Source organism: Ylistrum balloti, unplaced genomic scaffold (genome assembly GCF_031769215.1).
Source record: "Ylistrum balloti isolate Yb309-2 unplaced genomic scaffold, AGI_CSIRO_Ybal_v1 Utg369996, whole genome shotgun sequence".
In the NCBI taxonomy this organism is placed as follows: Eukaryota; Metazoa; Mollusca; class Bivalvia; order Pectinida; family Pectinidae; genus Ylistrum; species Ylistrum balloti.
The window spans coordinates 25,811-40,851 of record NW_026782076.1 but is presented as its reverse complement, the minus strand read 5'-3'; the positions used below and the strand labels follow the sequence as shown (position 1 = coordinate 40,851).

At 39.3% G+C, this 15,041-nt stretch overlaps 1 protein-coding gene across 4 annotated transcripts in view; it reads right to left on the bottom strand.

The window, feature by feature from the left end:
• LOC132548021 (rabphilin-3A-like) overlaps positions 1-15,041 on the bottom strand; it is a 71,765-nt gene that overhangs the window by 50,900 nt on the left and 5,824 nt on the right. For all 4 annotated transcript variants that reach the window (XM_060211838.1, XM_060211836.1, XM_060211837.1 and 1 more), the window contains exons 2-7: positions 11,152-11,392; positions 9,262-9,405; positions 8,895-9,024; positions 7,058-7,144; positions 4,554-4,740; positions 2,799-2,894 (exon numbers count right to left, since the gene is read on the bottom strand). In XM_060211838.1, coding sequence (XP_060067821.1) covers positions 2,799-2,894; positions 4,554-4,740; positions 7,058-7,144; positions 8,895-9,024; positions 9,262-9,405; positions 11,152-11,201 — 694 coding nt within the window. In that variant the 5' untranslated portion in view covers positions 11,202-11,392. The remainder of the gene's footprint in view (positions 1-2,798; positions 2,895-4,553; positions 4,741-7,057; positions 7,145-8,894; positions 9,025-9,261; positions 9,406-11,151; positions 11,393-15,041) is intronic.

The window sequence follows — 15,041 nt, the reverse complement described above, 5'->3', positions numbered from 1 at the left end:
TCTGTGATCATTCAATCTGTGATCATTCAATCTGTGATCATTCAATCTGTGATCAATCTGTGATCATTCAATCTGTGATCATTCAATCTGTGATCAATCTGTGATCATTCAATCTGTGATCAATCTGTGATCAATCTGTGATCATTCAATCTGTGATCATTCAATCTGTGATCATTCAATCTGTGATCATTCAATCTGTGATCAATCTGTGATCATTCAATCTGTGATCAATCTGTGATCATTCAATCTGTGATCATTCAATCTGTGATCAATCTGTGATCATTCAATCTGTGATCATTCAATCTGTGATCATTCAATCTGTGATCATTCAATCTGTGATCAATCTGTGATCATTCAATCTGTGATCATTCAATCTGTGATCATTCAATCTGTGATCAATCTGTGATCAATCTGTGATCATTCAATCTGTGATCATTCAATCTGTGATCAATCTGTGATCAATCTGTGATCATTCAATATAAATGGAAGCAAACTAGTACTACATATTCATGCTCCACACCAAGATACTCTTGATTGTTTTGAACTTTTATTTATAAAATAGACAATCAATTAATTGAATTTCATAATTCCAGCAACAGTGGCAGTCATTGGTAAATCTTAGTGAATTTTTGTAATGACAGTTTTACTCAGGAAATACTTGATCTTTTTTGTAACTGTGACATTCAAAACAAATCCTAGGAAACAGGCACAGAGAACACCCAGTAGATCAATATTGTAAGGTTCTCATGTTTCTGGTATCCACAGAAACCCAAGTCTCGCCTGAAAAATTGCACTCATCAGAATCTCTCCTGAAAATTACACTCACCAGAAGCTCTGCTGAAAATTACACTCACCAAAATCTCTCCTGAAAATTGTATTCACCAAACCTCTGCTGAAAATTACACTCACCAAAATCTCTCCTGAAAATTGTATTCACCACAAGCTCTGCTGAAAATTACACTCACCAGAAGCTCTCCTGAAAATTGTATTCACCAGAAGCTCTGCTGAAAATTACACTCACCAAAATCTCTCCTGAAAATTGAATTCACCAGAAGCTCTGCTGAAAATTACACTCACCAAAATCTCTCCTGAAAATTGTATTCACCAGAAGCTCTGCTGAAAATTACACTCACCAAAATCTCTCCTGAAAATTGTATTCACCAGAAGCTCTGCTGAAAATTACACTCACCAGAAGCTCTGCTGAAAATTGTATTCACCACAAGCTCTGCTGAAAATTGAATTCACCAGAAGCTCCGCTGAAAATTACACTCACAAGAAGCTCTGCTGAAAATTGTATTCACCAGAAGCTCCAATGAAAATACACTCCCCAGAAGCTCCCCTGAAAATATCACTCACCAGAAGTTCCCCTGAAAATTACACTCACCATAATGTCTCCTGAAAATTGTATTCACCAGAAGCTCCGCTCAAAATTACACTCACCAGTAGCTCTGCTGAAAATTGTATTCACCAGAAGCTCTGCTGAAAATTGTTTTCACCAGAAGCTCCGCTCAAAATTACACTCCCCAGAAGCTCTGCTGAAAATTGTATTCACCAGAAGCTCCAATGAAAATACACTCCCCAGAAGCTCCCCTGAAAATTACACTCACCATAATGTCTCCTGAAAATTGTATTCACCAGAAGCTCCGCTGAAAATTACACTCACCAGAAGCTCCGCTGAAAATTACACTCACCAGAAGCTCCGCTGAAAATTACACTCACCAAAATCTCTCCTGAAAATTGTATTCACCAAACCTCTGCTGAAAATTACACTCACCAAAATCTCTCCTGAAAATTGTATTCACCACAAGCTCTGCTGAAAATTACACTCACCAGTAGCTCTGCTGAAAATTGTATTCACCAGAAGCTCTGCTGAAAATTGTTTTCACCAGAAGCTCCGCTCAAAATTACACTCCCCAGAAGCTCTGCTGAAAATTGTATTCACCAGAAGCTCCAATGAAAATACACTCCCCAGAAGCTCCCCTGAAAATTACACTCACCATAATGTCTCCTGAAAATTGTATTCACCAGAAGCTCCGCTGAAAATTACACTCACCAGAAGCTCCGCTGAAAATTACACTCACCAGAAGCTCCGCTCAAAATTGCACTCACCATGAGCTCCCCTGAAAATTACACTCACCAAAATCTCTCCTGAAAATTGTATTCACCAGAAGCTCTGCTGAAAATTACACTCACCAGAAGCTCCCCTCAAAATTGCACTCACCAGAAACTCCCCTGAAAATTACACTCACCAAAATGTCTCCTGAAAATTGTATTCACCAGAAGCTCCGCTGAAAATTACACTCACCAGAAGCTCCCCTCAAAATTACACTCATCAGAATCTCTCCTGAAAATTAATCTCACCAGAATCTCTCCTGAAAATTACTCTCACCAGAATCTCTCCTGAAAATTACTCTCACCAGAATCTCTCCTGAAAATTACTCTCACCAGAATCTCTCCTGAAAATTACTCTCACCAGAATCTCTCCTGAAAATTACTCTCACCAGAATCTCCCCTTAAATTGCACTCAAAAGAATCGCCTCTCAAAATTACACTCACCAGAATCCTGAATTAGCTCTCTCACAAATCTCCTGAAAATTGCACCAATTAGAATCTCTCCTGAAAGTTAATTCACCAGAATCTTTCCTGAATTAGCTCTCACACAAATCTCTCCTGAAATTACTCTCATTAGAATCTCATCTGAAATTAAGCCCACCAGAATCTCTCCTGAAAATTACACTCACCTAAAACTCCCCTGAAAATAACACTCACCATGGTCCCACTCTGGAAACTGTACTCACCTGAATCCCCCCTGTTGCGACCAATCTTGCGCTTGCCAATACTAATCTCATCTTCGGAGCTACTTTCAGAATCCTGTTCACTACTTTCACCATAGGCTGAAAACATTTAACACAATGGAACTTCTCTAAACTCGCAATACATGAAACATGAAAACTGGTCAAGGGAGGGTTTTGTTGGCAGAAGCAACAAAGTTGACCAGTACAGAATCATATTACATCCCATACCTTACATTAATTTGAATTTATTCATGCTTCAAGTTTGTAACGTTCAAACCTTCCACACCTAAGGGCACCTAGGGCAATAGTCAGTGCTGTTCTATTGATCAATACATAGATAGCAGTATACTCAATTAATACTTTCATTTTTCATAAGAAATATCATATTCCATGACGTATGCAACTGCAGCTGCTTGAAGCTCTATATAAGTAGCCTACTTTATATCTGTAGTACTTACTCACTTTGGTGATACAATGACTTCTACGGTATAGTCAGATCATAATCTAATGTCATGCTAATTTATATCCTTCTTATTTGTCTTTTGTATACAAAAAGCTACCAATGGCACTTTAGATCTATAACTAATGTAGATAAATGGGATCTGTAACTTTTATAGATAAATAGGATCTGTCATTGTTGTAAATAAATAGGATCTGTAACTTTTATAGATAAATAGGACCTGTAATTGTTGTAGAATAAATAGGATATGTTACTGTTGTAGATAAATAGGATCTGTAATTGTTGTAGATAAATAGGATCTGTAACTGTTATAAATAAATGGGACCTGTAATTGTTGTAGAAAATAGAATCTGTAATTGTTGTAGATAAATAGGATTTGTAACTTTTGTCAATAAATAGGATCTGTAATTGTTGTAAATAAATAGGATCTGTAACTGTTACAAATAAATGGGACCTGTAATTTTTGTAGATAAATAGGATCTGTAATTGTTGTAGATAAATAGGATTTGTAACTTTTGTCAATAAATAGGGTCTGTAACTAATGTAGATAAATAGGATCTGTAACTGTCGTCAATAAATAGGATCTGTAATTGTTGTATATAAATAGGATTTGTAACTTTTGTCAATAAATAGGATCTGTAACTAATGTAGATAAATAGAATCTGTAACTGTTGTAGATAAATAGGATCTGTAGTTGTTGTAGATAAATAGGATCTGTAACTTTTATAGATAAATAGGATCTGTAATTGTTGTAGATAAATAGGATCTGTAATTGTTGTAGATAAATAGGATCTGTAATTGTTGTAGAATAAATAGGATATGTAACTGTTGTAGATAAATAGGACCTGTAATTGTTGTAGATAAATAGGATATGTTACTGTTGTCGATAAATAGGATCTGTAATTGTTGTAGATAAATAGGATATGTAATTATTGTCAATAAATAGGATATTTAACTGTTGTAGATAAATAGGATATGTAATTGTTGAAGATAAATAGGATCTGTAATTGTTGTAGATAAATAGGATCTGTAATTGTTGAAGATAAATAGGATCTGTAACTGTTATAGATAAATAGCATCTGTATTTGTTGTTGATTAATAGGATCTATTGCAGTTGTGAGGTACAGTTTACCTGTTGTGAGATACAGGTAAACAAAATTTGTAACTAATGTGTGGTACAGATAAACAGAATCTATAACTGATGTCAGACACAGATAAACAGAATCTGTAACTGATGTCAGACACAGATAAATAGAATCTGTAACTGTTGTGGTTAATATTACACCTAAGATACCTACCATGGCTCCCTCGTCCTCTGCTCCATGTGTTATAATTACGTGTAGAACCAGGCTGCCCCCTATGAACACCTCGGGATTCTGAACGACCTTTACTTGTGGTGACCTTTGTAGCCTCCATTGTCTTCTTTTCAGGTATTGTATACTTTGGAAGACCTTTAAAGAACCAGGCTCCAGATCTTTTCCAAACCTGTAACAATGACCCCAATAATATATCTGGTGTCAAACTGATTTACTGGTCAAATGATACTGTAAAACCCTGTATTTTATTGAGATGCAGTTTCCATGGTTTTCAAAAAACAAGAGGTCCAATGCGTCTGCAGGACTCACCTGGTATATATATATAAACCAGCCAAATATCATGCCTCTAGACCTTTTATTTCATAAGAAGTCATTCAAATGTTTAACAAATTTGACCCATGTGACCTTGAACGTAGGTTAAGGTCATTTCTTTTTCCAAACTTTGTTGAGCTTCATCCTACGAACATCACAAATATCAGGCCTTTGGGCTTTTTGGTTCATGAAAAGAAGTCATTTATATGTATTAACAAATTTGACCTTTGTAACCTTGAAAATAGGTAAAGGTCATTTCTTTTTACAAACTTTGTCCGGTTTCATCATATGAACATACCAGTCAAATATCACAACATCTAGTATATTGGTTATTGAAGGAAGTTGTTTAAAGGATAAAGTTGATGTTGGACAACAGACGATGTGCCACAGCATTAGCACATTTCAGCCAGAAATAAGATCAATACTATCAAACTGACAGTTAAAACATACACAATTCGGAAAAATTAGATTTTATCCCCAGAGTGTCTGTATGGGGACTGTTTACAGGAGATGTCAGTATGGGGGACTGTTTACAGTAGATGTCTGTATGGGGGACTGTTTACAGTAGATGTCTGTATGGGGGACTGTTTACAGTAGATGTCTGTATGGGGGACTGTTTACAGTAGATGTCTGTATGGGGGACTGTTTACTGTAGATGTCTGTATGGGGACTGTTTACAGTAGATGTCTGTATGGGGGACTGTTTACAGTAGATGTCTGTATGGGGGACTGTTTACAGTAGATGTCTGTATGGGGGACTGTTTACAGTAGATGTCTGTATGGGGACTGTTTACAGTAGATGTCTGTATGGGGGACTGTTTACAGTAGATGTCTGTATGGGGACTGTTTACAGTAGATGTCTGTATGGAGACTGTTTACAGTAGATGTCTGTACGGGGGACTGTTTACAGTAGATGTCTGTATGGGGGACTGTTTACAGTAGATGTCTGTATGGGGACTGTTTACAGTAGATGTCTGTATGGGATGTCTGTATGGGGGACTGTTTATGTCTGTATGGGGACTGTTTACAGTAGATGTCTGTATGGGGGACTGTTTACAGTAGATGTCTGTATGGGGACTGTTTACAGTAGATGTCTGTATGGGGACTGTTTACAGTAGATGTCTGTATGGGGACTGTTTACAGGAGATGTCTGTATGGGGACTGTTTACAGGAGATGTCTGTATGGAGACTGTTTACAGGAGATGTCTGTATGGGGACTGTTTACAGGAGATGTCTGTATGGGGGACTGTTTACAGTAGATGTCTGTATGGGGACTGTTTACAGTAGATGTCTGTATGGGGACTGTTTACAGTAGATGTCTGTATGGGGACTGTTTACAGTAGATGTCTGTATGGGGGACTGTTTACAGTAGATGTCTGTATGGGGGACTGTTTACAGTAGATGTCTGTATGGGGACTGTTTACAGTAGATGTCTGTATGGGGGACTGTTTACAGTAGATGTCTGTATGGGGGACTGTTTACAGTAGATGTCTGTATGGGGGACTGTTTACAGTATGGGGGACTGTTTACAGTAGATGTCTGTATGGGGGACTGTTTACAGTAGATGTCTGTATGGAGACTGTTTACAGGAGATGTCTGTATGGGGGACTGTTTACAGTAGATGTCTGTATGGGGGACTGTTTACAGGAGATGTCTGTATGGGGACTGTTTACAGTAGATGTCTGTATGGGGGACTGTTTACTGATATGGGGACTGTTTACAGGTGATGTCTGTTTGGGGGACTGTTTACAGTAGATGTCTGTATGGGGACTGTTTACAGTAGATGTCTGTATGGGGGACTGTTTACAGTAGATGTCTGTATGGGGGACTGTTTACAGTAGATGTCTGTATGGAGACTGTATGGAGACTGTTTACAGGAGATGTCTGTATGGGGGACTGTTTACAGTAGATGTCTGTATGGGGGACTGTTTACAGGAGATGTCTGTATGGGGACTGTTTACAGTAGATGTCTGTATGGGGACTGTTTACAGTAGATGTCTGTATGGGGACTGTTTACAGGAGATGTCTGTATGGGGGACTGTTTACAGTAGATGTCTGTATGGGGGACTGTTTACAGTAGATGTCTGTATGGGGGACTGTTTACAGTAGACGTCTGTATGGAGGACTGTTTACAGTAGATGTCTGTATGGGGGACTGTTTACAGTAGGTACTGACCTCTCTGTTTTCACTGCAGATCTTACACAGCCAGAGTGGTAGCTTGTGACAATTATAAGTGTCAATTCCACACTTGGTGCACACAGCCTGTAACACAAATCAAAACTTGAAATATTTACCCTACTTGGACAGATTTCATTGTTCATTGTCTGATGTGACTGTTTTGTTAGATATCAATCTTAAAAGAACTGAAGAACAAGAATAGAGTCAAGATTCCCCCTCCATGTTTATTGGTAAAATAGTTACATTGTGAGGAATAGGAAACTAAAGTATTGAAACCATTTATTAGTAATTTTCAGCTTAAAGTTCTGTTAAACGTGGTTAATATAAAAACAGTTTAGTAGCATAACACTGTGAATATTAAAATCAGCTTATCACACCTTTATATTCCCTTCTTTTACCCAATGGTAACAAAAGAATGTTTGTCAATTAATTTCTGTGATACTGGATCAATTAATGATTCTATTACCACTCAAGTATGACAAATCAGTGTAATGGTTTATACACATTAATAAACTACATTACAACATCTACTAGTCAGAAAATTACCAGCAGTAAAACAAATCAGAACCAGTAATAGCTTCTAACATCAGGGCCCGTATTCACGAAACCATTCTAACGCTCAAGCATACATTTTGTGCTCAAGAAAACCTTTTTATAATTCACCTAAATCATATAAAATAATACAAATGTCAAATATAAACATTGAATATAACTTTGACTTGAAGTCCTTTCAAAATTACTTTTAAATCTTTGGTAAAATCAGCCGGATTTATCAATTTTTAACTTAAAACATAAGGCTTGAGTACAAAATTCATGCTTTAGCATGAGAACGGTTTCATGAATTCGGGCCCAGATTTCTGAAAACATTTTTAGAGATTTACTATCATACGTTTACTAGGTTTTTTCACTAACTGGTGAAAAGATCCAATGTTCTGTTTCTTATCATTCTTGTTCTTGTTCCATGATTTTGTGACGTATAACTTTCTGAATCATTAAGAGATATGTTTATACTGTTTTAAAGGTCTGTTATTATTACTTCAGAAGACATTCTTTGCAAAGCAATCAGCCATTCAGGTCACAGCTGCCTCATTAGATATTTGTGAAATTAGCTGATAATCAAACTTAAGAGAGTGGTTAAGGTACTAAGTCTGCGAAGCAGGTCTCATAAACAAGAGGCCTACGAGCCTTAATGGTTATCTGACTACAATACTGTCAGCAGAGAAAAGGCTTAATCTTTTTTCTACTTTGAATGAAATCTTACTAAGAAGCTGTTTTCCATGATGCAGATGGTAGTTTTGGTAAGGAGTAGGTAACTGTAACAAGTGTTACCTATTTTTTTGACAGTGAAATTGGAGCTCAATCCAACTGGTGAAACTTGAAAAGAAATTTGAAGTAGGTGTTGCACAGGAAAACTATGATTGTGCAATCATGTTACAAAATGGCCTCCCAGACTGCCATGTCAAAATTTTGACAAAGTTGGTTGAAAGATAACAACATTTTGTTAGCTACCTTTCCTTAACATTTCCATCAATGTTTAGCTCAATGGCACCAGTGGAATTGGAGAATAAGTTTAAAATATGTTTTTCAAGATGGCGGCCATCTCAGGTTCATTTTGTGTAAGTTTGAGCTCAATCCCACTGGTAGAACTTTAAAAGGAGTTTAAAATGTCAAAAGTTTATGCACAACAGATAGTGCATTGTAAACAGTGAAAAGCAGAAATCGACAGACGAAGCACAATGGTTACTGGTCATCAAATTTTCATTTTTTTAGACAGTTTTTATAAAAATCTTAAAATCCAGTTTTTACTTCAAAATACAAATCAAATATAACTTACATTTTTGCAGTCATCGCAAAATGTAGGGGAGGCCCCAAGGAGTCCAAACTCATCACCACAAAGAATACACTGTGTAGTGCCATTACCTATGGCATTTTTCTTCATATTATCTAACTTCTCCACCAGGCGCCTGTAACACATTAACACCTGGACCTTAAAGGCCATCTTTCAATTTTGAAACCAAGTATCAACAGAAGAAATTTAAATATTTCTATATGATAATACTCAAATTTTATAACAAATGTTGAAATTTTTTCAGCAATTATGCTTAATATAAAATCCTCATTTGTGAAAATGAAGATAAATTTCTTTATCATAATCATGTAAACATTTTGAGCTCTCAAGTTATAATGATGTGTATACAAACCCAATACGCTCTTGTTCATTACGCTCCAGGAAGTCGGCCTTACATATCACGTTCATGATATGTTCTTGTTCATCAATGCTAAGGTTATCTCCCTTGTTGAACATGCCAAGTCGATTGGTGTGAACAGACCAGCCAGTACCAAGTCTGAAAAAACAATGTGATTCATACAGAAAATGCAATAAAAAACAAGAGCACAGAACAATATATCACATGCCAAAGACAAGGAAATAAGGTGTCGAAATGTCAAGACAGAAAACAGTGCATTATGTTTTAATGACAAATTACACCAAGTCTTAAATAGATGATGAAAAATTTAGACAAACTGATGAAGGAGACATTTAAACTGTCGAAAAAATCAAGGGCAATCACTCCTTCAAATATTACTGAATCACACTGCTCTGAAAGAAAACCAATTTGTATATCATGGTGATTGAGCCAATAACGTTCAAGAGAAATTGGTTGAAAAGTGGAAGAGATGATCTTCCGAGAAGATTGACATTATGAAAACAAGGGGTGAAAAACTCTTACAAATACAGTCAAATTAAACTGACATTAAAGAAAACAACTTCATGTCATGGTGATTAAACCAAGTTTGAAAGGAATTGGTTGAAAACTGAAAGATGAGATTCGGACTAGATAAACATTATGAAAAAAACAAGAGGAGGCAACTCTTATAAATACAGTCGAATTAAACTGTAATCTAGGAAAAGACAACTTCATGTCATTGTGATTTAGTTTACCAAGTTTGAAAATAACAAAAATGAGGGGAAATATCCAGACAAATAATAGTATATAACAGACAACATCCTGCCATAATACTGTATATCTTATCAAAATTTAGTAATGAAGTGCCATTTATATAAACTAATGAAGACACACATATCACTGATGTAGACACACATATCACTGTGCCATTTATATAAACTCATACAAGTAGATGCATATATATCACTGATGTAGACACACATATCACTGATGTAGACACACATATCACTGATGTAGATACACATATATCACTGATGTAAACACACATATATCACTGATGTAGATACACATATATCACTGATGTACACACACATATATCACTATGTAGACACACATATATCGCTGATGTAAACACACATATATCACTGATGTAGACACACATATATCACTGATGTACACACACATATATCACTGATGTAGACACACATATATCACTGATGTAGACACACATATATCACTGATGTAGACACACATATATCACTGATGTAAACACACATATATCACTGATGTAGATACACATATATCACTGATGTACACACACATATATCACTATGTAGACACACATATATCGCTGATGTGGACACACATATATCACTGATGTAGATACACATATATCACTGATGTACACACACATATATCACTGATATAGACACACATATATCACTGATGTAGACACACATATATCAGATGTAGATACACATATATCACTGATGTAGACACACATATATCACTGTTTTAGACACACATATATCACTGATGTAGACACACATATATCACTGATGTAGACACACATATATCACTGATGTAGACACACATATATCACTGATGTACACATATATATCACAGATGTAGACACATATATCACAGATGTGGATACACATATATCACTGATGTAGACACACATATATCACTGATGTAGACACACATATATCACTGATGTAGACACACATATATCACTGATGTAGACACACATATATCACAGATATAGGCACACAAATATCACTGATGTAGACACACATATATCACTGATGAAGACACACATATATCACTGATGTAGACACATACATGTGTTACTGAAGTAGACACACAAGTGTATCAATGATGAGGACACACATAATCACTTACTTGGCACGCAAGGCTAGCTGACGGTCATTTGGACATGTCCAGCGATCCATTCTGTCCAAATAAGTGTAGGAACTTGACCACCTTAATCTGTTTTGGGCAGCACAGCCCCGCTAAAACACAGATTAGCAACACCAAGACACACAGACGACACACAGCCTCGGCTCAGTGCACCAAACTGCTCTAACACAGCCTGTTGCCCTGGTGTGTAGGAGCCTTTAGAACCAGCTCTTCACTGCGCTTCCTGTGAAAGAGAAACAATCAATACCAGTGGTGTGGTACTAAATGATAACCACACACATTCTGACGATCCCCAGACATTATTAAGTAACAATAGCCACTAACAATCCATGTATTTTTGATCAGGGTATTAAAAGCATTGGTCCACTAATATACACGTTACTTTGATTTAATTGTGATATAAAAGTCAATTAGAGGCAATAATTGTTTGTCCTTTACTGTAACAAGAGAAATGTGTTAGCCTAGACAGTCAACTGACAGTGGCGATAATCTTAACAAGCTGCCCACAGGCCTAGACTGTCCACTGACAGTGGCAATAATCTTAACAAGCTGCCCACAGGCCTAGACTGTCCACTGACAGTGGCGATAATCTTAACAAGCTGCCCACAGGCCTAGACTGTCCACTGACAGTGGCAATAATCTTAACAAGCTGCCCACAGGCCTAGACTGTCCACTGACAGTGGCAATAATCTTAACAAGCTGCCCACAGGCCTAGACTGTCCACTGACAGTGGCGATAATCTTAACAAGCTGCCCACAGGCCTAGACTGTCCACTGACAGTGGCAATAATCTTAACAAGCTGCCCACAGGCCTAGACTGTCCACTGACAGTGGCGATAATCTTAACAAGCTGCCCACAGGCCTAGACTGTCCACTGACAGTGGCAATAATCTTAACAAGCTGCCCACAGGCCTAGACTGTCCACTGACAGTGGCGATAATCTTAACAAGCTGCCCACAGGCCTAGACAGTCAACTGACAGTGGCGATAATCTTAACAAGCTGCCCACAGGCCTAGACTGTCCACTGACAGTGGCAATAATCTTAGCAAGCTGCCCACAGGCCTAGACAGTCAACTGACAGTGGCGGTAATCTTAACAAGCTGCCCACAGGCCTAGACTGTCCACTGACAGTGACAATAGTCTAAACAAGCTGCCCACAGGCCTAGACTGTCAACTGACAGTGACAATAGTCTAAACAAGCTGCCCACAGGCCTAGACTGTCCACTGACAGTGGCAATAATCTTAACAAGCTGCCCACAGGCCTAGACTGTCCACTGACAGTGGCAATAATCTTAGCAAGCTGCCCACAGGCCTAGACAGTCAACTGACAGTGGCGGTAATCTTAACAAGCTGCCTACAGGCCTAGACAGTTAACTGACAGTGACAATAGTCTAAACAAGCTGCCCACAGGCCTAGACTGTCCACTGACAGTGGCAATAGTCTAAACAAGCTGCCCACAGGCCTAGACAGTTAACTGACAGTGACAATAGTCTAAACAAGCTGCCCACAGGCCTAGACTGTCCACTGACAGTGACAATAGTCTAAACAAGCTGCCCACAGGCCTAGACTGTCCACTGACAGTGGCAATAATCTTAACAAGCTGTCAACAGGCCTAGACTGTCCACTGACAGTGGCAATAATCTTATCAAGCTGTCAACAGGCCTAGACTGTCCAGTGACAATAATCTTAACAAGCTGCCCACAGGCCTAGACTGTCCACTGACAGTGGCAATAGTCTAAACAAGCTGTCAACAGGCCTAGACTGTCCACTGACAGTGGCAATAGTCTAAACAAGCTGCCCACAGGCCTAGACTGTCCACTGACAGTGGCAATAGTCTAAACAAGCTGTCAACAGGCCTAGACTGTCCACTGACAGTGGCAATAGTCTAAACAAGCTGTCAACAGGCCTAGACTGTCCACTGACAGTGGCAATAATCTTAACAAGCTGTCAACAGGCCTAGACTGTCCACTGACAGTGGCAATAATCTTAACAAGCTGCCCACAGGCCTAGACTGTCCACTGACAGTGGCGATAATCTTAACAAGCTGCCCACAGGCCTAGACTGTCCACTGACAGTGGCAATAATCTTAACAAGCTGCCCACAGGCCTAGACTGTCCACTGACAGTGGCGATAATCTTAACAAGCTGCCCACAGGCCTAGACAGTCAACTGACAGTGGCGATAATCTTAACAAGCTGCCCACAGGCCTAGACTGTCCACTGACAGTGGCAATAATCTTATCAAGCTGCCCACAGGCCTAGACAGTCAACTGACAGTGGCGATAATCTTAACAAGCTGCCCACAGGCCTAGACTGTCCACTGACAGTGACAATAGTCTAAACAAGCTGCCCACAGGCCTAGACTGTCAACTGACAGTGACAATAGTCTAAACAAGCTGCCCACAGGCCTAGACTGTCAACTGACAGTGACAATAGTCTAAACAAGCTGCCCACAGGCCTAGACTGTCCACTGACAGTGGCAATAATCTTAACAAGCTGCCCACAGGCCTAGACTGTCCACTGACAGTGGCAATAATCTTAACAAGCTGCCCACAGGCCTAGACAGTCAACTGACAGTGGCGATAATCTTAACAAGCTGCCCACAGGCCTAGACAGTTAACTGACAGTGACAATAGTCTAAACAAGCTGCCCACAGGCCTAGACTGTCCACTGACAGTGGCAATAGTCTAAACAAGCTGCCCACAGGCCTAGACAGTTAACTGACAGTGACAATAGTCTAAACAAGCTGCCCACAGGCCTAGACTGTCCACTGACAGTGACAATAGTCTAAACAAGCTGCCCACAGGCCTAGACTGTCCACTGACAGTGGCAATAATCTTAACAAGCTGTCAACAGGCCTAGACTGTCCACTGACAGTGGCAATAATCTTATCAAGCTGTCAACAGGCCTAGACTGTCCAGTGACAATAATCTTAACAAGCTGCCCACAGGCCTAGACTGTCCACTGACAGTGGCAATAGTCTAAACAAGCTGTCAACAGGCCTAGACTGTCCACTGACAGTGGCAATAGTCTAAACAAGCTGCCCACAGGCCTAGACTGTCCACTGACAGTGGCAATAATCTTAACAAGCTGTCAACAGGCCTAGACTGTCCACTGACAGTGGCAATAATCTTATCAAGCTGTCAACAGGCCTAGACTGTCCAGTGACAATAATCTTAACAAGCTGCCCACAGGCCTAGACTGTCCACTGACAGTGGCAATAGTCTAAACAAGCTGTCAACAGGCCTAGACTGTCCACTGACAGTGGCAATAGTCTAAACAAGCTGCCCACAGGCCTAGACTGTCCACTGACAGTGGCAATAGTCTAAACAAGCTGTCAACAGGCCTAGACTGTCCACTGACAGTGGCAATAGTCTAAACAAGCTGTCAACAGGCCTAGACTGTCCACTGACAGTGGCAATAATCTTAACAAGCTGTCAACAGGCCTAGACTGTCCACTGACAGTGGCAATAATCTTAACAAGCTGTCAACAGGCCTAGACTGTCCACTGACAGTGGCAATAGTCTAAACAAGCTGCCCACAGGCCTAGACTGTCCACTGACAGTGGCAATAGTCTAAACAAGCTGTCAACAGGCCTAGACTGTCCACTGACAGTGACAATAGTCTAAACAAGCTGTCAACAGGCCTAGACTGTCCACTGACAGTGACAATAGTCTAAACAAGCTATCAACAGGCCTAGACTGTCCACTGACAGTGGCAATAGTCTAAACAAGCTGCCCACAGGCCTAGACTGTCCACTGACAGTGGCAATAGTCTAAACAAGCTGTCAACAGGCCTAGACTGTCCACTGACAGTGACAATAGTCTAAACAATCTGTCAACAGGCCTAGACTGTCCACTGACAGTGACAATAGT